Genomic DNA, 23,840 nt, shown 5'->3' on the forward strand with positions numbered 1-23,840 from the left:
TTGAAATTTTTGCTGCCTACATAGTAATAAAATATTATTTTATCAATATTCCAGATGCGGTTTACATCACACAAAACACAATTAGACAGCAACATTCAGGGCAATGCGAAAGACAGTACAGAAGTGAACAGTGCACCATTGTTACATTCAGAAGTTGCAAAGTAAAAGTGCAAGAAAGGTTGCTCAGAATTGAGGGTTGCACACCAGCTTGAACACACACACTCTACCCCAAACGAAACATGGTCTCTTCAGGTAGTAAAACTAAGTCTGGGCTTCTCTGCTGCCTCTCTCCAAAACTCTATCCAAACTCTATCCAAAATTAAACTGATGGATGGATGGATGATGTTAGATGTTGCGACAGACATCGGTTGGTTGAAGGTTCACCTTTCAACTCTGAATGGGCATCCAGATGTTGATAGAAAATTGTGAGCAAAGGGAGCTAAATACAAATGCCTGCCACACTTTTGAGATTTGTATTTGTTTAAATACAAAAATGGAAAGCTGTGCAGCTTTACTGTTCAAATCTTTGTACTACTTTAACCCAACCCAGAATCATCTGGAGAGGCTTAAGGGGTACCAATACTTTTGCAAGGCGATTTTTTTTTTCTCCCTCGCTGCCAGTTTTAATAATAGGCATGAGTTTTTTTTGCCACCTACACAAATACTTAATACCTGACAGCTTGTAACCAGCAGCATTTAATCATAGCTGACAACTGATAATCCATGTCTCTGTCCTGATGGTTCATTGACTTTCATTTTTCTCTTCCTTGCCCTTCTAGTCCCCCCTCCTTATTTTTGTCTTCATGTTAGACAAAAAGCTGTTTGGTGCTGGAAGATGCGATAATCATGTGTGAATTGTTTCTAAAAATCTCTTGGATCACATCCACGGGTGTCAGCTGTCACAGGGTTGAGTTCCTGGATCTGCTACAAAAGAGTCAGGAGGCTTGATGTAAATTTATGTGAACACTGCCACAGTAACTCCAACTTTGATGACCGTCCCAGTGGCTATCATTAATCGTCCACATGGCATCTTGGTGTGTGATGTTCCTCTCATGTATAGGATGTACTCATTGAGGTCTTTTTTTCCCTGCTTTTCTTCAGCTGGCTGCTCAATTTTTTAAGAGATAACTCGATTTCTAGAAAGTGTGTTTTGTATGAATAAACTAATAATTATGGCACATGCTGCTGGGTGTGGATAAATTGGATTATTTAGTAATAATTCCTCCAATCTTTATAGTTGTCAGCTCTGTTGCATAATAAAGGCAGCAAGGCTTCTCTTAGTCCGAGGTTCAGAAGCGAAACGAAAAGAGGCAAAACAAACGGCGTCTACTTGTTTCACTCACAGATATGAATTCTTGTCTTGCAACGCCTCGAGCAAAAGCAGTTCTTATCGTGAGTCATTTTCATTCCAAATAATGAAGTAAACATGCCTGGCTGCACAGCGTACACATTTATTTTGGACAGCATTAGTGTCACGACACGCAACGGACTGAGCTGACATTGTATTTATTTTTCATGTGGTGCTCAAGGCCAACAGATCCGATGCTGCTCGGGATATTAGAATTAGAGGATTGTGTGTGTTGTCAACTTTCCCAGTGAGAGTTGGAGTTTCTTTCTCTTGCTAATTGCAAAAACAGACAAGGCTTTGTTCTAAGATTGACTAAATGGATTTGCCAAAAAAAAAAAAAAAGCTTTGAGAAACAGTATTGATTAAAAAATATTTAAAAAGTCAATCAACTGTTATGAAAGGCAAAAAAATAAAAATGGGTAAAACACATCAGTAGTAGTTTGGTCCTTGGCATGTTCCCATCTTCAGCATGAGACATTCAAGCTAAGAAGCATTCAGTACACTTTACATCAGAGGTATACAGATATATTTTTTTGTGATTATTAAATTGAAATGCATGTAAATAATGAAATATGCATGTAAATAATAAAACAGATTGTTTAAAATTATTTTGTTTTAATCAAGAGTCCTAATCTGTCATATTTTTATAAGAAACATTTGGTCAAACCAGGAATGAAAACCAAATTCTGAGTGAAGTCCAATATACAGTTTTTTGCCTTTTTCTCTCCATTATGTAGGAAAACAGTAGAGGAAAAAATAATGATACATATTGATATTTAATAGTCTTTTCTTAGGAGTACAGAATAGAAATGGACAAAATTACAACATATAGGTAATTGCCAAAGATTTAGACTGACTTGGAACCAAGTGCTTCACAGTTTGCCAAGACAAATAAAAAAATTAATACATTTATATCCTTGAATGAAATGAAGTCTTACCATCTTTTATTAGATTGCTGGAAAAGCTGATGATTGTCTTTGTACTGATTCATGTTCTGAGATGTGAAGTATTTAATCAAACTTGGCCCGTTTTCGTGGTCTTTTTGCACACAGTTCTAGGAGAGAAACTTCCTGAAACATTCCTAAGTTTCTACAGCATCTCATTTAAATGTCACACCATACATCATTTTCAACATTCCTTGGAAGTGTCCATGTTAACCAGGCAAAGACTGCAGCTCATTGTCACTTTCAGCTGCCTCTGAAGAAAAGTGACTCCTTGTGAAGCGTCATGATAAAATACTCAACTTTACAGCAGCAATAAACTGTTTTATAACCTTTTGATGAAAACGTTTTAATCTCGACAGCCAGGTTTTTCCTTTCGCATAGGATCGAGATGCTTGTATGTCATCCTTTTAAATTATCTATGGTGGTATTATTTTAAACAATGTTTTGTTATTGAAAAAACTTTAAATGTGCTAAAGCCCAACAGTTGGGCCAGAAAAATAATCTCTTTGAAATAATTTGCTTTGGAGAAATCACTTGCTAAAAGTAAACAGTTTTACCCCGAAGAGGTTGCTAAACTCTTGCCAAATAAGCACTTACTGTACTACAGGAAACTAATGACACGGAGCCCATGCCAATAGTTATAAAACAAACCTTCTCCATCAATAGGAATTAGGTTGGTTTTCTCTAATCCACTCACTCGGTTGCTTGGCCCTTCAAACAGGATTTGTCACTTGATGTGTTTAAATTTGTCATAGTGTGTTTTAGCCTAGAATTAAAGAAACTCAGTGTTTCTGACTTTATGCAGTTTTTCAGAAGTTTGTCCCAGATTAGAGGAGTATCATTGCCGACTGCTGTTTCTCCATGTTTGGCTCTGGTTCTGGAGATTCAGAATAGACTGGAACCAGAACACCTGAGTGGTCAGAAAGATTGATATGACAACAGATTTTTTTATGTGTTTTGCTACGAAGCCATTCATTGTTTTGCGCACTAACTGAAGTATTTTAAAGTTTATTTTCTGAGCTCAGATGCACAGACCCACCCAGTGGCCAGATAGGAGTTGGAATAGTGAGTGCGGCCACAGCAAATATTGAACCACAGCGTTACTCAGCTTTACAAATGTGTGATTTACTGGCGACGGGTATTCTGCAGGATGGTGACTGTGTCAGACTGTCTGCAGTGGTTTCAAAATGGAATGAGCTCATAGCAGCACTCGCAGGGTTGCAGCAGTGCTGCAGGGCGTTGTAAAAGTCTCCAACATGACTGAAAAGAAAGTGTCTAGATTTGTCGCCAGTTGTTTTTTAGATAAAGAAAAAAAAAAGGTTGCTAACAGGGTGTAGAAAGTGGCTAAATATAGCGATAGAGTTTACAAGTTAGCCTCTGTCATCCTGACAACAGCCATCCCTGCACTTGGCCACGCCCCCTTTACTCCGCCCACTTTGCTGGAATTTTTCAAAATGTGTAAGGGGCGGGATTATGTTTTCACAGGAAAACCAAACCCTCATCTGGAAATTGCTTTTCATATTTACTCAGATTATATCTGTCTAACATGAAAGAAAATTCTTTGGTTAAATACTTTTACATTACATTATGCAACAATGCACTCCAAAGTGATATACTGAGGAAGATTTTGAGCATCCATTGACTCCATGAACCCATTAAGCAGTTTACAACTTCAGTTCACAGCAGCTTGGACTGTGGGAAAGGATAAAGATCACCAAGCTAACTGATCTGAAACTTCTGTTTTTTTTTGTTCCTCTCTTCCTCAGGTGATTCAGACCATTAGTGCGGTGGACAAGGACGAACCTCTGGACGGACATCGCTTTAATTTTGCCCTGGATGGAACCGTCGCTGGCAACCTGAATTTCACCCTGCGAGATAACAAAGGTGCAACTGCCTTTCTGTGTCACTCTTTGATGCTGTTCAAAGATAGTGCTTTACTCTTTATTGTGAATTTATAGAAGAGTTCCAGATGTAAACATACACAGAGAATCTTTGAGTGTTTGATGCTAAAAGCACCAAAAAAAATCTTTGGAGTCAGTAGAAATTCTTTATTTGGATTTAGAAAACAGAAAAAAATGTTTGATTATTTAGAGCTTTATTTTGTCATTTCTAGTTTACGTAGTTGTTTTTTTTGTTGTTTACCCTTAAATTTCTGAATTGCTAAATCTTTTCATATATTTTTCCTATTTTTGTTCAGCTCTAACTTCTGTCACTCTTTTAGTTGTTCTACTGTCAACTAGCTACATAAATATATATTTTATGTAAAAGTAAGAATTTTGAATGAGCCATTCAAATGATCTATTTTTGAAAATATAATGTTTTCTAAGACAAGGGATTTTATTTCAGTTTCATACAGTTGTTTACAAGTGTTGTGTGTATTCATCACATCTCAGTGCTAATTGTAATTCAGATGTAAGAAACAATAGACAAAAAGGTGACGCTGAGTTTCTTTACCAGAAACAAAGGCACTCCAAGCAAAATGTCTCAGCCGCACAACATTTTAAAGCATCTCTTAATAGTTTTTCATTAGTATTTTATTATGAATATATAACATTATTGTAAAGATTAATTAAACACAGGTCTGTCCCAAAATTTCAGAAAAACACACTAACTGCCATAAAGTGTGTTCTGAGTATTTTCCACATGTCAAGATGGGTTTGCGTTGTTTCTAATTCAACCAGCCAATGCAATTGACTCTTCCCATCCCTCACTGGGACTCTGCGCAGCATGCACCACCTACGCCACATTTCTGTTTAAGACATGAAGCAAAATCAACAAAACCATATGGTACATGCCTCTATTTGTAACACCACGTAGTCTGCGACAGCATTCTTTTTCTACCAAACAATGTACCTTTAACCTTTTGACACAAGATGCAACTGCCTTTATACAGTCATAATCTGCTACCCTCCCACACATAAAAGTGGGTGGAAAACTTCATTTTAATTTCTATGTAGACGTATGGACTCGAGAGAGTTGTACTTGACTCTGTGATTATGTGCTTTCACAAATCCCTGCTGCTTTGAAAAGAAAAAAAAAAGCATGTTCAGGGCTGATAGACTCTGAGGCGATGCCCTGTGTTGAGTGGTGCGCTCACCTGTGTGGGAGATGAGTTGAGGCTGTCTCCATACCTTTTCTCAAGGTGCAGCAGCCATCATGCTGTGCCAGAGTAATCCACATGAGTGTGAACACGTTAGACACTGAAGTGTATGTTGAAGGTAATTCAGGTAGCAGACTAGGAATTATCTAGTCTGTTTTGGAAGATCTGTTTCGTACCTGAACGGAGGCGAATCAATTTTTGAGGGAGTAGCAATCAGTCCAGGAGAACTTTGACTAGTTTTGTAAGAGAATTTTTATGCTTACATAGCAGATACATATCATGTATAACTTCAGGAAATATTGGTTTTATGCATTTAAATTTGAAGTATTTTTTTAGGATATTAAAATCTTTCAGTCTTCCAGCTGACCCAGTATGTAGGTGAATTTGGAACTAAATGAACAGAGTGAACTCAAAACATCTAGCCTTTTTAATAGAGTGACCAGAAGAATTAAACTGTTAATAAGAAGCCAAAAATGTCCTGCTTTTAGTTTGCAACATGCCATGTAGATAAAGTAACAAATCCATTAAAAAAGATACAGAAAAATAAACTTTTTGGCCTGCATGTAAGAAGATAACTGACACTACACTTCCCTCTCAACATGCCACCCCCCCTGTGAAACATGGTGGTGGCAGCCTCATCTGGCAGCTGTTGAGAGGCTTTTCTTCATCACCTTCACACTTACGTAAAGTTGGAGTGGAGCAGTGGAGATGTGTTTTCTGGAGTAAGTAATCAGGCATTTCTGACTGGTAAAGGGATGAATCTGGGTTTGGCAATCACCAGGGCACCAGTACTTTTCGATCTGTATTGCTAAGTGTAAAGTTTAGTAGACTTATGATTATAGGGTTTTGTTGTTTTAAACAGGTTGTGGTCTTTGTCCGATTTACAGTGAAATTAACTACAAATACCGTGAAATACAAAAGTAAAAGGACAATTGAATTCTCCTGACAGTGGGGGCAGGTTGTAGTTGATACCTCAGGTTCAGACTTGACTCCGCACCTGGGTGCTTGTGGAAAGCTTTCACAGAAGAGTTGAACCTATTTTTGATGCAAAGGGTGAACCAATGCCATTTTAAAGCTGTGAGTTGAGCTGTTAGTTGAGTAAAAACAAAATATGCATTTTGGTTTTACTCAAGGAACACACTACATCTTTAACTAAACACTAACATGTTTCCTGAGTTCTGATCTTAATGATGCTTACATGGCTTAAAGTGGAAATGTATCTGAAGTCTTTCCAAAAAAAATCACATAGGCAGCAGAATGGATATAACCAACTGTTAGAAGCAACATTAACAACTAAACACATTGCCTGACGGATATTTTTCCTAACTTTGATTGGTGGTTTCTGACTGGGAGCAGTGTATTTCTGCAGATGGCAGTAGGGCCACACGGAGGAGGCAGAGGAGCTTGGATTCACACATTATCTATCTCACGTTCTACTGTCATGTCATAATGACAAATTTAACAAGTATGTAAAGAACACATTTTTATAAATGCTACCTGCGGCAGCTTTCACGAAATTTTTACCATACCATCCATCTAATTTAATCTTTTTTACTGATATGTGCATTTTGTTTTTACTGAAGGGAATATATCTACCTCATATCTTAAAAGCTTCTTTTAACATCTCTTATGTAAACCAGCTGTTCTTTTTATTCTTAGGTGATCATGTTTTCTTTACAATAGAGGCCCTCTTTGTAATAAATTTAACTTTTTTTTCTCAGACATCTGAAAGCAAATGAAGACAAAGGAACCGTCTTTTATGGTGAAATCTACATTTCAATCATGGCGGCTCAGTTTGAGAGTGAATTTCATTCTATTGATACAGCCGTCATGAAATGCTTTTGCTTCTATTTAGCTGCTATAATGGTTCTTTGTTTTCCTGATTCTCTCTTTCATACTGAGATTTGACATAAAATTTTACTATAAAACGAAAGCTGTTCTTAGCCAACAGGTGGTCAAGACCACAGGAAGGCACCACTGTGGGTCATGTAATAAACTGTTAATGACACCATCTGTTAGTCTTTCTGGTGAAGTCATTCCAAAATTTATGTCAATATCTACATTGGATGGATGCACCATTAAACTTGTGTTTTTCTCTTTTTTGCAGACAACACTGCCTCCATACTGACGAAACGAGGTGGCTTCAGGAGACGGGACCAGGCCGTGTATCGACTGCCGGTGTTGATTACAGACAACGGAAAACCCGCCCTCAGCAGCACAAACACGCTTTCGGTGCGCGTATGTGACTGTGACTCGGATGGCGTGGCCCTGTCTTGTGGAGCTGTGGCCTACACGGCAACTGGCCTTAGCACTGGCGCCCTTCTGGCTATTCTGGGCTGCATCATTACACTTCTGGGTAAGAACTGGATGACCTCAGTGTCAGAAACATAAAACCTTGTTCCAGCTGTTTGTTTTTTCTCTTGGCTGTTCTATTCAGTGTAAAGGTCGGAGTGGGCAGCTTTAATATTGGAAGAAGGTTACAGATACAGATTTCATGCTTGTATTTCTTGTTTCTGTTATGTGGATCTTCAACTCAAGTATTAAATGTGCTATTAAAACATTTCTAGGAATATTAAAACATTATTAAAAGGAAGAGCAGTGAATAAACAAAAGTTTATTCAAAGGTGGAGGAATAAAGTAAAAGTTTGTAATTTCTAGACTTGATAAATTTTTCCATTTTTCTTTTTAAAGTAGAAACCCAATATTATTCATAGAGCATTTCCTCCACTTTCAGATATCTCCTCTTTTTTCTGCTACATCTTTTTTTGTATCTGACAAGTGCATACAGTTTACAAATTATGATTTTATTTATTGAGAAACAAAAATGTCTCCCACCCAACTTGGCCTTATATACAAATAACTAATATTTCCCAATTTTGTTAAATGGTTACCTATGATAAGACAAAGACAAGGACTCCATCTCTGATTTGATGAAACAACAGAAGGCTTTTTTGTGGCCTAGTGAAAATCTGGATTTGTATGTGATGAAGAATATTTTAGGCAGGTAGTTCCTGCCTAAAATCTTCCATCGTATTTTCAATGCATATGAAGTTAGTTACAAAACTGGCCTTTTATCACCTATAGTTGTATTATTTTCTGAAAACTTTGTATCATCTCCTGCTTCCATTTATTTTGGTTATGACGCACAGATGACTTATGAAATCCATTCTAATAGTATGTCTGACAGAACTAAAGAAGGTCTTAGCGACCTCCTGCTGTGTTGGATATTTATTAAAGTCACATAGTCACATAATCACATTTCCTCATAGCTGAATCCATAAAATCCCTTTAGGTTGATGGTTGCCAAAGCAGTTATGAAATGCTGTAATGGCATGTACTAATTGAGGGAGATGTAAAGGAATCAGTCGGTATTTGCCATTTTATATCAGAGAAGAAACAAAATTACTAATGGTTGAAAATACCTCATATCTGTTTTGTGCTGTGGTCTCCTTATCCCTACAAATAGCTGAAATCCACCTATTTCCACACAGCTCCTCCTTGAGTATAACCAAGCTTCCTCCGCACACAGAACCTCTCCCCGACGCCTTTCCCAGTCTGCTCCATTAGACTAGTGGCAGCAGCAATTAGAAAACACTTGGTGGAACTGGGCATCTGCTGAGCTTTTTATATGGTCTACTTCTCAGTCCAAAACACTTAAGAATGGTTGTTATTGAGTGAAGTTACTATACTTAGCTGATAATGAGAAGCCTTGTTGTGATGACGTGCTGAAAGCAGTGTGGGGAAAGAGCAGGAGTTTCTTAAAGAGACAGAGGTCCTGTTTAAGTCATGTTTTATATATACAGCAGTTTTCTAACAGCTGAAGCTAACGTTACATTTTGAGTAATACCCCCTTCAATCGCAGTGAACCTCTCTATCTCTCTAATTGGTATGTTGTGGACAGTTGTAGCTGACATGTTTAATCAATATGTTGTGTGCTGTGGTGATATAAAAACATGTTGCTGCACAATTTGAAGAAAACTATTATCTTGGTCAAGGGAGAAGATTGTAAACATGATAACCCCCCCAAAAAAAAACAAGCCAAGTCAAGGCTGTCTCATTTATTCTTACTGTTCATTAAAATTTGTCTTGTTCAGTATATCTTCTTCTCACCTGGGAAACAAACTTTAATTGCATTATTGCCATCTGCTGGTTTGGGGTTTATTCATATGTGTCTCGTATTCCACAAATTTTGGAACTGAGAAAGGAGTCCATTATTTTTAAGGTCTTTTGTGTAATTAAGTGAAATTAGCTGCAATTTAAAGGTAGCTAAAATGCTTCATTATTTTTCTGAAGCAAAAATAAAACGATGCACACTCAGGGCTTCCAGACTTTACCATCTGCTTGGTTCTTGTGCATTTTTCATTTTTCCTACCTCGAGCTTGCAGATAATATTCTGTTCCGTATGTTGCATTTGTTTGTTGGTCTTGTTGAGTATGTTAGCAAAGAAAACGGATACGATATTTTTATATTTAGCTTCTATTTTGTTCAATTCTGTTCTATAAACATGACTGATAGATGTTGGTATCTGTGTGAAAGCAGCACTTGACCCTACAGTTTGTCCCTGTTTCGTTCTTTTAAAATATTCTCGCTTGCAGAAAAATTTGACAGAAAAGGATTTGAAAATATAACTAAAAACCTGATTTCCTTTTAGCAAAAGGAAAATACAAACTGTTCCTTTTTTCTCACCCCTTTGCTCCCATTAAAATTCAGTCCCTTAGCAAATGTAGGGAGTGGGCAGTGCATTGACAGCTTATACACCCTACATTGGCACTGCTGTGCTCCCTCCTAATCTGCCTGAACTTCCACTTTGCAAACTCCGCTCTGTTTAGCTGTTGAGTTGCAATGGGAATTTATTTAAAATAACAACCCCTGCAGTTCAGAGAGTAGTTCAGATGTAAGTGAAGGTAGTGCAGCCATTCAGTCCAGTACTTGGAACCAATGAGAGCCGTAGAGTTTTCAGCCAGTCCTGATCTGTCTGCAGGCGGTTGAAGAGCCTCGACATCTGACATTCTAGCACAGGTCAAACCTGGAAGGAGAAATTTTCACTTTAATTTCCATAACCGGAAAATATAGTGACCTTGGTGAGACAGCTCTGAGTAGCCGCTCTGATGTTTACAACTTGAACACCAAGAAAATCCAATAAGAGCAATTATGTACAGTGAATGTTACTGGAAGAGGAAGTTTTGAATTTTAGTTAAAAACATTGAAGGTGAAAGCTCAAACTTTAGCTTTTTGTGTCAAATAAACCAAATATGTGACTGGCTACAACAAATCGAGTATCCCTGGGGATGTTTTTAGTTATTTACAGATTCTGAGTGTGTGAATAATAAGCTTTCCAATAATGGTAAACACCTGGAAAGAAATTAAGTACATATGATATTTTGAATGTTGCTAGGCATCAAACGTGATCACTGAGAGAAAAGCCCTCAAAGTTTCAAAGGTTGTCCCAAAACCTGATCAGCAGCCTGGGTGTAAAAAAAGGCTTCATCTGCTTTGCATTAACTTCAACCCCTGCATTGACTGTCATCAGGTTTACTGTGCCTGGGAAGGTGTGCAGACAAAACCTTCTACAAGTCATATTTTGTCAATCTTATTGAGTAAAAATATATATTTTCTCTAAGTTTTCAGCTGTTGTCCCTTTTTCCAATAAGTCTGTGAACTTCTGTCTTGTGAGTCATAGAGTTGTCTGTAAACCCTAAATAGTACCTAAGGTAGAAGTTATCACCGAAATGATGATGGTAAAAGCATGCTACCCTCGCCCTGTTTCATTGTTGTAATAACAATGTCCATTGTTAGGTTTTAGAGTGTTGTGCCATTAAGGATCATAAATCATTATGCAATGCAACAATATCTCTTTAATTTTCTTGTCTGCGTTTGAATGTTATTTTCTAAAGAAATTCTCAGATTCATTTCTTAAGCGTCCAATGAATTAAAGAGATTATTGAAATGAGTGCTAGTGCATTTTAAGGATGCTCTGCTTCTGTTTTTGTGTAACAAATGTGTAAGGATGACAGTAAAGACACTTGTAAATGAGCATTCATTACCACTCTTGCGCAGATGACGCAACTCTGAGCTGTCACCTCTAGGCAGCATTATTACTCATATAAACCCGCAGACACAGTTTAGCTTTTAGCTTTTAGCTGATTTTCATTCATAGAGTAGAAGGAAGATTTAAACAGTGCATTCAATAACTGTGATAAGGTCAAACTTCTCTCTTTTGTTCTAATCCTCTGGTAGTTTTTCTCACCATCAGTTCAACAGAACATGCCTAACATGTTGAATTGACATTTTAAAGGAGGCAACATGTCAGAACAACCCAAAACCAACACTTTTGAACAAGCCCTTAATTGGTAGTATATTCTAATTGTGATGACCTCACACACTCAAAAGACTTGCAGCCTTTATTGGATATTTACTTGAATGGGTTGCAGGGTGTGTGTGGTAGGTTTGAGGGGGTATATGTGCAAATCAAACCTTTCAGACTTTTATTTGGAGGACATTCTGAAAACTTTACAAGAATCCATAGCTTTGTGTTGCTATATCACATTAAAAATTGAATGGTTATTGATAGATTTGTAAAGCATTGGACCATGTTTTTCTGTAATGTCCTAAACTTGATTTGGAATTCTGCTGAACTTGCATCTTTAGACCAAATTTAACCGAGCTATAGCATGTGGTACAATGCTTAGTTTGGCATATGTCTCCATTTCTTGACTTAGTTGCAGAGGAGTTCAATTATACGAGGGTTTTGTTGAAGAGTTCCTGTGGTATTAACTTTTTAAAACAGTGGTGTACCTATTTCTTGGCCTAGTATTAATGCCTAAGGTTTTCAGACTAAGTTTCCTTTGCATGTGAATTTAATTGTGCATGATGCTCTGTCACCATCTATCTATTTAGCACAATTAGATGAGCATCTTCCCTCCTCTACTCCTCTTCCTCCTTGTGAATATTGGTCCCTGCTCTCCCTCTGTAGTGGAACTGTGTCCTTGGCTTACATTAACCAGCCCATGCGTGACCGCTCTGACGGATCCTTTATTCTTATCTCCGTTGATAGGCTTCCATCAGGAACCTTTTCAATCTGTAGGTTGCTATTGAGGCCGTGATTGCGTGTGATTGTGTTGTTGTGGACGACAATCGAGCTTGACTGCATCTCACCGCTGTCACTCTCAGGTTCTGTCACTCTTACGTTGCCTTTTTTTCCTCCCCTTTTCCTTTTCCACTCTCAGTTTCTCATCAGGTGACCACCAGTAATATCGTTGCCAGTTATCTGTCATCATAATAACAGCTAGAACATATGTTACATGTAGATAGCTGCTTTTCCCAGAATGCATCCCTTACTTTGAGAGCTTCAGCCAGTATAGATGATAGAAAACAGGCAGTTTTCACCTTCCAAGCTAAAAACCACTAAGAGCTCTGTTTGCATTTACATTAACTCTACATGCTCATGAGCTGAGTGGTCATCAATCATGGCTTGATATTTTTAGATTTAATTACCAGGCTTGTGCTTCATGCATTAATAGCTCCAAAAATGCCTGAATACAACTGCACTTTTGAAGAATGTCATTTTAAACCCATTTTATGATCCAGCCACTTTGGAAGATATGTCTAAACTACTGAGACGATCATTATCTCGTTAAGATCCTGGGCCGTTTTTCCTCCAGTGCAGGTCAGGTATGGCTCAGCCCTCCTGAGAGCCAATTAGGATATTACGTAGCACTCCAAATCTCCAGGCATTTATTTCTATCTGGACGTCTGACTTGCTTATCAGATCTATTTCATTAATCTCTGTATATGTTTGTGTGTCTCTGGCTGCTCTGGCTGTCCCCTGTGGAAGTCTTGTGTGTTTGTTTCTGTTTCGACATCTCCAAAGTAGTCAGAGATATTTTATTTTCAAGCTGTTTTGTTGGAAGTCGGCCTTTTCTTTGCTTGAACAAGCCCATTACCAGCAGATTTAACTCTTGTTACACATGGAAAAAGCTGAAAATACCTCACATGGGAGAACTGGGATGAAATGGCTCAGAGCTTCCTAAAAGGATCCATAGAGGAAAATATAAACACAAAAGTTTATGGAGGAGAAAATAAATACAGAGTTTGAAGCCTGTACTGTACAGACTAATCTACAGATGTGGACCATTTTGTAGGGACCCCTGGTAATGACAAAAAAAAAAAATGGCACTGGCATGATCTTTCACCTAGAATGAAGAAAATAAAAGACATGTATTGTTAATAAATTTTTGGAAGTGTGAAGAAAGCATGTTAAGGTACCAAAACATTTTCTGCCATCTTGGTACTCAAAACTCAAGATTTTCTACTCCATATGGAGATTGTTTCTAGAAAACCAGAAGGAATTTCACTATAAAATTAATTACCGGTACTGTTAATAGCTTACTGCCTTTTATCACTAATAGGGACAAATAGTTTTCCTGAACTAGTATGAGCAATGAAATAATTAAAAACAACACAGATGTTGCAAGTAGAAAAACTGTCAAAACAAGGAGGCAGTCTTAGTAAAAACGATTAATTAGTGAACTGATCAGATGGTCACCAAAGCATGAGTAGATCTGACAGTGTATGTAATGTACATTTTTGTGTTCAATCATAATGTTGCTGTGCTGTCATTCAGTTACAGCTTCATTATGCATTATGCAACACTGGTTGTTTTAAATGTGCACAACTCAAGTAAAGAACACATATCTTGTCATGTCAGACCATGTTTAAAAAATGTGAAAGCTAGGAAATAAGCCTATAAAATGAGTTTGATCATCAGCTTTAGGCTGGGAAATAGATTATCTGTTCAAAAGCTTCATGAAACTTAAAGAGTGATTTTATAAAATGGTAAAAGTTATTCCAAAGCTGAATAATTTATATTAGTCTAATGTATGACCTGTTGAAATGGGTTTTTTTCTAGCTAGAAGTAGGCTAAAGCAGTTATCCTTAGTCCAAGGTGTTTAAATATTTTGAGCATCATGCATATTTCAACAAGTATAAAAGTTGTTAAAACTGGAAGTCAGCACTTCCAGGTGCTGAATTAGGTAAAAATGTTTAATAGCTGAAATAGCACAAAGGTTGCAAAAGCAGTTAAGTGACCAAAGAACATCAAAAAGATTACAGGAGCACGTGTGTGATATCCTGCATTCAAAGGTATGGAGAAAGCTTCGAGAAGCATTGCTGAAGAACAGAGGAAGTCCTGCATAACTGTTGTGATTGTGCCTGTCTGCTGTCATTCATCACTTTGTACATTCGCAGCAGCAGACAGTCACATCCCTGAAGGAAAAAGACACCTCTTTATGTGACCAGACAAAGTTTTTCCATTCGCTCTTTTCAGTGTGTTGCTCTTGTTGCAGATGTATTTGCTCTTTCGGAAAGATTGTTTTACCCAGGTTGAATTCTCAGTAAACAAAGCTCAATGTGTGGGTGTTAGGCAGTTGGGGGATCGAAACCTTCACATTTGATTAGATCAATCAGACATTCCCTCTAGTTCCTGTAGTCTAAATGTTTAAGCATTGCTGTTATTTCTCTTGTAGCTCATTACCATGCTGGAAAGGGTGAGTTAGTCATTCCATTTGTACATGTAAATCTAAGCATTTCTATGGAGGCTCTTCCGAGGGCAACAAATAACTTTTCTATTCTATAATGAAGGAAGATCCAAAAACACCAAAAAGATATTTCAGAAGCAAGTACAGGATAGAATCTATGGCTTTATTTGAGAAACAATCAATGGGCAAACAGGAAGCTGAAGAGCTGAAATAAATTCACCAATTCAAACTGGCCAAAGAAAGCACAAGCAAGAGAGTGAGGGAAACAAAGTCTGACTGATGTGAAGAAGAATGAACACGACATTAACAGAAAACCTAGCAGAAAACATATACACTTGAATATTAGGAAATATGGCAAAGTGTTTCAATATGGCAAAGTCAGTAAAAGGGGATCAGAGGCCCTTTCTAGAGAGAAACAAGCTCTGTAAAATTGAATACAAGGAAAAAGAGAAGGCACCCAAAAACGACAAACTTAAAAGTAAAGGATTTGTCAAGTCCTGCAAAAAGGGAACATAAAAACATGCCAAAATATTAAATAATAGGAGCATTTAATAAAACTCAACTTTTCATCAGATGATTTAGCTATACAAATGCTTCAAAGTTCTTGGCACATAGTTTGTTCTTTTGGGTTAACATTTTACACATTATGAATGATTTATACAAAAAAATAAAATAACAATTTGGGGTTTAAATTGAATAAAAGGGTGCTAAAGTACTGCATTTCCTATTGTAACATGTGATTTAATATTCAAAAATGATGTAACCAGGCAACATAAAGTTTTTAAAAAGTGTTTAGAAGTAAATTAAATTCTAGCTGAAGGAACTCTTTCCTAAAATCAAACTTGTGTGTGTTTTTGTGTCATAAATTAACAATAAGTTCAAGTATACGGTGTTCAAACAATAAGTTTAACTTTAACATAAAGTGTAAATCTTTATCTGGTGCATTTTTAGTTAAAACAAAACATCTGATCAGTTCACTTCAGCCAGTGAAGTTTCTCGCAGTGGGTACAATATTTAGAAATGTTATTTCTGGAGTAGCAAGACTTCATAATAATATCTCTCACCTGGTTTAAAGTGCATCTTATAGTATATGTATAGTATATGTCATCTTTCTAATTGTTTTAGAAAGATGACATGCAGCATTTCAGCAACAGAAAAGCCTTGAGGAATTAATTGAACAATGCAAGCTTCCTGTGCGAGGCTTGTCTACGTTCTTCTTTCATGCCTGTGTCAAAGTCGTTGATTAATTCATCTTTATTAAACAGAGACACAGACTGTGTGGGTGAAGCAGTGAGTAAATAACCTGTTACGTGTTCACCTGAATCACACATATAGAAATACTCTAATGAGAAAGCGATGCCTGCTGGTAAGAAAAGGGCAGGAGAGAAAATTCACCTTGTTCACTATCGATTGCGTGGGGTAGATCATTTAAACAATTCAATTACAGCAAAAGCTTTTGTAGTGCGGAATTGATCTCCTTTTTTTCCTCTGTTGTTCACTTAGTTTACATCTGTTCTCCAAAGTGAAGAGTGGGTACCTGCCGTACCGTGGCTGCGTTTGCTAAAACGTCCAGGCTGTAAACTACATCTCTCAAAAGAGCCTCGGAACAAACTATCTGTATTCTCGACCATCAACCAGCTCCACCTAGAAGGCTGTAACTGGATGTTGGCCTGTTTCCAGTCAATGAAGCATTGTGTCTGCCTTCTAGGCATTAAACCCTTAAGAGCTTTGCTGGAAAGCATTTGGAATATTCTATTTGGATGTGCCACCTTGTAATTCATTTTAGCGCAGCCTTGGTGAATTGAATAGAATTTAGAATGACTCGGGGCGCTAAAAACAGAAGAAACAATCTCCCTTGGATATGTTTGGAAGCACTAAAATGTGTCCTGGATCCAAGGAGGGTAATTGGAAAAAAGGGAGCACTCAAAGTCCCAGCGAGCTGCAGTATTCTGTGTTTTCCGCAGGATTCCTACACATTTTGTCATGTAAAAATTCTTTTTTTTTTAGTTCTCAGTCCTTCATGTTAATTTTACAATGTAAAATACAAAAGTTCACCATGTATTCAGAAATATTTATACAGCAGACATGCTTTTAAATTTCATTGTATGGATTAAGTATGTTAAGTCACGACGGAGGAAAGAAGAAGAAAAGTTGAACGAAAAGGGAATGAAGGAAATGAGGATGGAAAGACACAAAGGATAAAGGAAGTATGACATTTTTCTAGACTAAATTCTATTCTAAGATTATTATTTTTCCACAATTATCCTTATTTGGAAAAGCGGAAATTCTAATGTTGGACTTTTCCAGACCCCTATGGTACCGTGGATGCATGCGGTTGCCAAACAGCTAACAGAAGGCTGCCCATTCATCTCCCCAGTCCTTCGGTGTGACATCGCCCTCCCTCCCTCTCATCCCCTCTGTTTGCTCCTTTATTAGAAGGTGTGAAGTGGTCTTTGAATTTGGTTCCTGGGCCTCTTTCTCTGCCGCCAGCAGCAGCTCGATGCCGGGCAGGAAAAGAAATATGGACCAGTGGAACGATATTTCACTGGCACCAGCCTGACATTGATGGATAGAGGATCATTAGACGTTTGCCAGTTTGCTTGGGCGTGGAGTTATTTTCAGCAATAATGTATGGGAAGAGGGAGCAGGGGTTGAAGGAGAGCTTCTGCTATATGATCTCAGAGGCCCGTGCATTCAGCATGGTGGCACTGTGAACAAGTCTGGAAGCAGAATGTGGGCGGCGGAAAACACAAAAATAAATTACATCAAAGGTTTTGCTTTGCCTTCTCAGCTTAATATTTGAATTGTTTATGACTCTCAGCGCCTTTTTCCACCATTAATCTTTTGTCATCTAGTCCAATCATTTTGATAATTTAATTTCAGCTTAGTACTTCCAGGTTTCTCTTTTACTTTTGACAGCAAATATATTGTTTAATAACGCAGCAAGATGTCTGGGTTAAACTGAGATTATTAATACTTTGTACTAATTCTGTTTGCCAGTTGCACAGCTCTTTCTCTCCTCTTGTTTCACATGGTCATGAGAGAAGATTTATTTTGTGGTTTAATGACCAGATTTCATTTCCTTGGAACCTATTTGATTTTTATTTTAAAATGTCTGGCTTCACATTGCCATGTGCTGAAATGAGGATAACAGGAGAGATTTTTTCTCATATTCCTTCTTCATGATGTCAAAGCAAAATAAGTTTTTTCCCCAACATGGGTTTCAGACATTGGCATCTGAAATGTGTCTAATGGTTTTTACCTTAAATTCCTTATTATTGTATTTTCCGTATATTCAGGCCAGCTTAGCTTTTGTAGCCATTTTAATAAATCTGCCTTGCTTGACTTCCCCATGTTGAAAAACAATTAAGAAAAATGAAACTATATTCAATTACACATTTATATGTCCCTACTGAATACATATATTCAAATTGAAGGATGAAATAAACAAAAAAAGAAGATTTGTGTTCTGAAATAAATCTGAATTTATTTTTGGGATTTTTCCACCTTGTCACTAAAAATGTGGTGGACACTGTATGCCATGTTAGAACAAATACACTATTTCAGTTTAAGGCAAATCTTGACCTAAACCAAATCTAATTACATTTTTAAAAACAGTTTTGTTTTGTTTTGTTTTTTCTCACAGATAAGCAAACTGCTATTTTTGTTCTTGTAAGGAAATGCGGCGATCTTACCTAACATTATACTTGAAAATCGACGGAACTTGAATTCCAGTGAACAATATTTTTATTAGATAAATACTTCAACTTTTCCTCGTATGCTTACTTTAAGTCTCATTTTTTAAAATTGGAAGGACTACACTATATTTTCTCTCACTTGATGTATCAAAGAAATAAAAAATGGCACACTACTCCTACCCGGTTGTCTTAAGTCAGTGTGAAGTGATTATCAGCACACAGATGATACACATCATCCACAATTTCTCACTCCAGGATCTCTCCTTCTCTCTCCTTTGCAGTGATGGTTCTGTTGATTGTGACAATGCGCCGGAGAAGGAAGCAGCCCTTGATTCTGGAGGAGGAGAGGGACATCAGGGAGAACATTGTCCGCTATGACGACGAAGGAGGGGGAGAGGAAGACACGGAGGCCTTCGACATGGTCACCCTGCGCAACCTGAACATCATCAGAGACCCCGCCGCACGGCGAGACGTCACGCCAGACACTCCCACTTTTTACCAATACACTTCTGTTTCCCGCCCGTCCTACAAGTCGCTGCCTGATAACGTGGTGTTTCGAGAGTTCATCTGGGAGCGGCTGAAGGACGCCGACGTGGACCCCACGGCTCCCCCGTACGACTCCCTGCAGACGTACGCCTTCGAGGGCAGCGGGTCAGTAGCTGAGTCACTGAGCTCGCTGGAGTCACTAAGTACAGACTCGGACCAGAACTACGACTACCTCAGCAACTGGGGGCCGCGCTTTAAAAAGCTGGCCGATCTGTACGGCAACAGTGACAGCGTGTTCTCGTAGCCCCCAAATGTCTCTCTTAGTAGTTCTGGAACTTTAAAACATGTGAGTAATATATTGTCAGAGCAAGTGGTTTTGTCCGCCTGGGTGCAGCTGAGGAAAAGATTCAAAGACAACATAAGTGATTGAAGGAAAAACACTTTGACTTCAAAGGTGTTTTTGGTTTGTTTACCTCCTAGTATGGGCTTTCAAAAGCGTGCCATGGTGAGTTTTGACACTGACTTCAAAAGTGGCTTGACTGAGGAGGAAGCCTTGTGTGCAAAAGACATTAAAGGTTTCACATTTTGGGCTTGAGTCCAACCGCTGACTGCAAAATGCATTACATGTGGAAGCTTTTTTTTTTTTTTTTTTTTTTTTACAGGGAGAAACCTGTCCTTTCATTCCAGTGATGGGCACAGTCCCAACACTCCGGCTTTGATGCATTCCTTTGCTATCTCTGTGCTAAAAAACAAAAAGTTTCTCATGAAAGGCTGCCCCCCTGGCAGCTAATCAGTAGTCTCTGGACTGCTCAGATGAAATATGAGAACAATTTATGTTTCTTATTACCGTTTTTTTTGCAGAAGACGGTTGAAAATGGCCTGTATTTTATAAACCTTTACACCCAGAGCCACATTAGTCATGGACTCGGTCATAAGTCTTAAAGTTACTAGCCAGACTTTTCTGTAAAATCTGATCAAACGCTCTTTAGATATTGCCACCTTCAATATTTTTTTCATCAGGTTTTCTTTTTTGTTTTGGTATTTTGTCTTAAATTCATCCATCCACTGTCTACACGCACTTATGCCGGCAGGGTTGGGGGGCTGGTGCCATTTTATGGCAAATCCCAGTTATAAATCCTAGAAACACACCTGTAAAAATGGCCACACTTCTGCTGATGTCACAAGGGGCAGACGTGATCTAGTTGTAGGGATTCGTGTCTGCTCTCCAGTTTTTGTAAAACTTTGGCCAACCGATTGCAACCAACTCCCATTTCCTTTTAGGAATTTCTGCAATCAACTAACAAAATGTAATAAATATATACTATATCACAAAGTAGATATTTTTGTACCTGAAAAATTGAGTAAAATAGGCAAAGGAGGTGAATGACCTGTACCTGCTGTTGTAGTTAGCACAAAAAGTAAGGACATATTAGTTTGGCTCACTCTGTATTTGCAGTAACAATGAATTTTGGAAATGAAACAGATATTTGGAAAGCCTGCCTGTTTTTTCTTAAATTGTGGCACATTTGTAAGGAAAATGAATTTGTAGGTTAAGCAGTAGAGTTGAGTATTTGGGCAGCACACCTTTTTTGTTGGATGGCATCATATTTTTCAACCAGCATTGAATCCATCAGCCAATTTGGTTCCTTTGGTCACCCTGGCATGTACGACACACGTAAAGTTATCCCACAAGTGTTTAAAGGGGGTTGTGGCAAAGACTGTAGGAAGAGTTTGGCTCCTTAAGCCAGTCATACTGCATAAATTCTGAGTAATATTCCAAAGAACACCAAAGTTGTTGAAGATGACCAGAATTTCACCCTTGCTGATCAGTTCATGCAAAGTTCTTGAAAACAAACTGCTTATTGTTTTACTTTAAATTGGAACGGAAAGGAGAAAAAGTTTCCTGCTGGTAGCTGCACAGCTGCTGCATCACCCACCGCTACCACCAGCTATGGTTGCCAGGCATATCCACTTTTGATGAGCCAAATCCTACCTGTTAGCTCTACTACACTTGCTTCTGCCAAACATCCTATGCAGCCATTATCTTTCCAGTTGCTCTGCAGCCAGATGGAGTGAAGGTTTATGGGGGAAGTGTATTTATCCATTGAGTATAATACATTAGATTGGTATGTGCCAGTAAATAAGCATTCACTACCATTCCCACTACATTGCGGCCTAACACGTATGAAATAAAATTGAAAAGTGATGAACATGAATGAATGCCAGTCAGACAGACCCAAAAAAAGTACTCAAAATCTCTGAAGTCCCTTGAATTTTGTCACGTTAAAATTACAAATAGTGTTTTTGAATATTGGTTTTAATTTTATATGGGCAGTAGGGAATGGGAGGTTGGTCAGACTTGATAGGAAGTTGGGTGGAGGTAAATACAGGACAATCATAGAGGAAAAACTGCTGGAATCAGCAACAGACTTGAGATTTCGGTTCACCTTCCAGCTGAATGGTAGCTCTCAACAGATAACCAGAACTACAATTGAATAGATCAGATCAAAGCATGTCTTTGCGTCAAAATGACTCAGTCAACGTTCAAACCAAGATGCATTATGTTCCTTCTGACAGAGCTTGAGTTATTTTGTAAAGAAAAAAAAAACAAAAAAACCCTGAATTGCAAAGCTGGCAGAGATATTTCCAAAAGGACTTCTACGCCGTAATAGTAGCTAAAGGTGGTTATCCAAAGTACTGACCCAGGGAAACTGAATACAAATCAACATAATACTCTTCAGTATATTATTTTATATAAAATTTTCAAAACCAACTACTCTTTTTTTCTTCTTTTATAACAATTATTTTCTAAGCTGTGTTAGTCTCTGTTGTAAATTTGAGGTTGTAAATTGACAAGTTGTTAAGAAGTTCAAGCAGAGTGGTTACTTCTGCAAGACAATGTAAATATAATTAAACCGGTTTATTTTCAAAAGCCAATCAACGTCCTCTTCATTTTTACCATCCACAGCAGTGCTGCTCAAGGCCTGGGGATCCACAGAGCTGAACAGGTCACAACTTGAACTGTCCCTCTGTCTGATGTCATTGTTTTGTATTTTTCTTCATCTAAGTTTAGTTCTTCTGGCGGTCCCACTGACGACATCACAATTCAATCTATATGGTTTATTCCTGCTGGCTCATGTGATATCATCAGCTCAAACACTAGGATTATTAGAGGTTTTTTGTTTAATGTCTGCTTATTAGAAATTTTGTATTGCACAGTAATAATCCATACTTTCACGACTGTGTCTTCAGTATTGTTGTACATTTATTTATGAAGAAAAATACACCTCTGGCTAGTATCTTTAACACTATGTGACACACAGATTCATACCTATAATACAGTATAACCAAGTACAGTAGTTGATGTGCTAAGGAAGTTGTGTGAATCATAAAAAGAAAGACATCCATCAGTTTTATATATCAACAGGGTGACAGAGAAACACAAACTCTTCTTCTCCTGAAAGTACATTTTGCAGATGTCGCGATGTAGTGTGTGTCTCAGTCTGTTTCTACTTCTGCCTTTCTATTACCAACAGTATCATTTCTCAGCTATGAAGTCGGGGTTTAGTTCTGCTTTTCTACAAGGTGGGAGCGTGAGATCAGCGAGCCTTGATGATGGATTTGTCCGTGCTGTGCTAGAGATTCACAACACCTTGACTTTAGGGGGTGGGGCGAATCAAGTATTTGTTTTTAAAGTGGCTGACCTCACAGAGGTCTGGTTTGTAAGTAAATTAATTTAGCTTCTGTAGTTTGCAAAGTCCAGCATATATTGTAATTTTAAAATTGAATTTTAAGTAATGTACGGTTTGAATATCGATGGTGAACGGACACACTGTATGATAATCATATTGTGGCGATTTTCTTTTCTCTTTCTTTTCCCAGCTTAAACAAGTTATGTTGCAACTGGGTGTGCACATGTGCAACCGCTATGTATTATTTATTTCAAAGAGGCAGAACTGTGCAAATGATGTTTTTATCTTTTTGCTGAAAATAAAATTGATATTCAGTTCCTTAAAAGGCTTATGGGATTTATTTCAGGTTATCCGAACATAAAGGTCATCTCTGGCTAGAAACTACGGACAGAATACAGTAGCAGTAATAACCAATGACTCTGAACTTGTTGCCATCATTAGGGACCTCATAAAACTAGAAAAGGACTCAGGAGGGGAGGAAGCTTTCTCTGTGTGGCTGTTGCAGCTGAAAAAGCATTAATGCTCCACAGAAAGTTGTTGTGATGCCTGTGAGGCTCACCAACGCTCATTTGGGAAGCTTAGTGCAAATTTTTCATGTCCTTTTGATGCAGTCAAATAAAGTCCACTTGTTTTGATGTTAATCGCTGCATCTCAAGCGACTAAAAAAAAATGTTAATTGACTCCCCTCATTTAGGAATGTAGAGTCAAGAAACAAATTAAATGAACCATGAACAATATAGTGGATTTAATTAAACGCTGCTTTAGTTTCCACACACAAAGTGGTAGAAGCATTTTGGTAAAAGCTGAGTCTATTCTCCATGTAATGGAAGGGAGGTATTTTTTCAGTCAGCTGATCAGCAGTGGGCAACAACAGGTATGAGAGCAGAAAGTGCTAAGCTACCCAGAAAAGCTTATCCTGGCACTTTGTCTGACCTCTCTTGTTTATTGTTAATTCAAAGTCTTGAAAAGTCTCTAATAGCATCTAAAAATTTGTTAGATCTGTCACTTATCTGAAAGACCCATTAGAAGGTTCAGG

General features: G+C 37.9%; 1 protein-coding gene across 3 annotated transcripts in view; it reads left to right on the forward strand.

Moving 5' to 3' along the window:
* LOC122823996 (cadherin-7-like) overlaps positions 1-23,061 on the forward strand; it is a 133,977-nt gene extending 110,916 nt beyond the window's left edge. For all 3 annotated transcript variants that reach the window (XM_044104132.1, XM_044104131.1, XM_044104133.1), the window contains 3 exons: positions 4,059-4,176; positions 7,500-7,748; positions 18,908-23,061. In XM_044104132.1, coding sequence (XP_043960067.1) covers positions 4,059-4,176; positions 7,500-7,748; positions 18,908-19,416 — 876 coding nt within the window. In that variant the 3' untranslated portion in view covers positions 19,417-23,061. The remainder of the gene's footprint in view (positions 1-4,058; positions 4,177-7,499; positions 7,749-18,907) is intronic.
* The last annotated feature ends 779 nt before the right edge of the window (positions 23,062-23,840 follow it).

The sequence above is a fragment of the Gambusia affinis genome, linkage group LG21 (assembly GCF_019740435.1).
Source record: "Gambusia affinis linkage group LG21, SWU_Gaff_1.0, whole genome shotgun sequence".
In the NCBI taxonomy this organism is placed as follows: Eukaryota; Metazoa; Chordata; class Actinopteri; order Cyprinodontiformes; family Poeciliidae; genus Gambusia; species Gambusia affinis.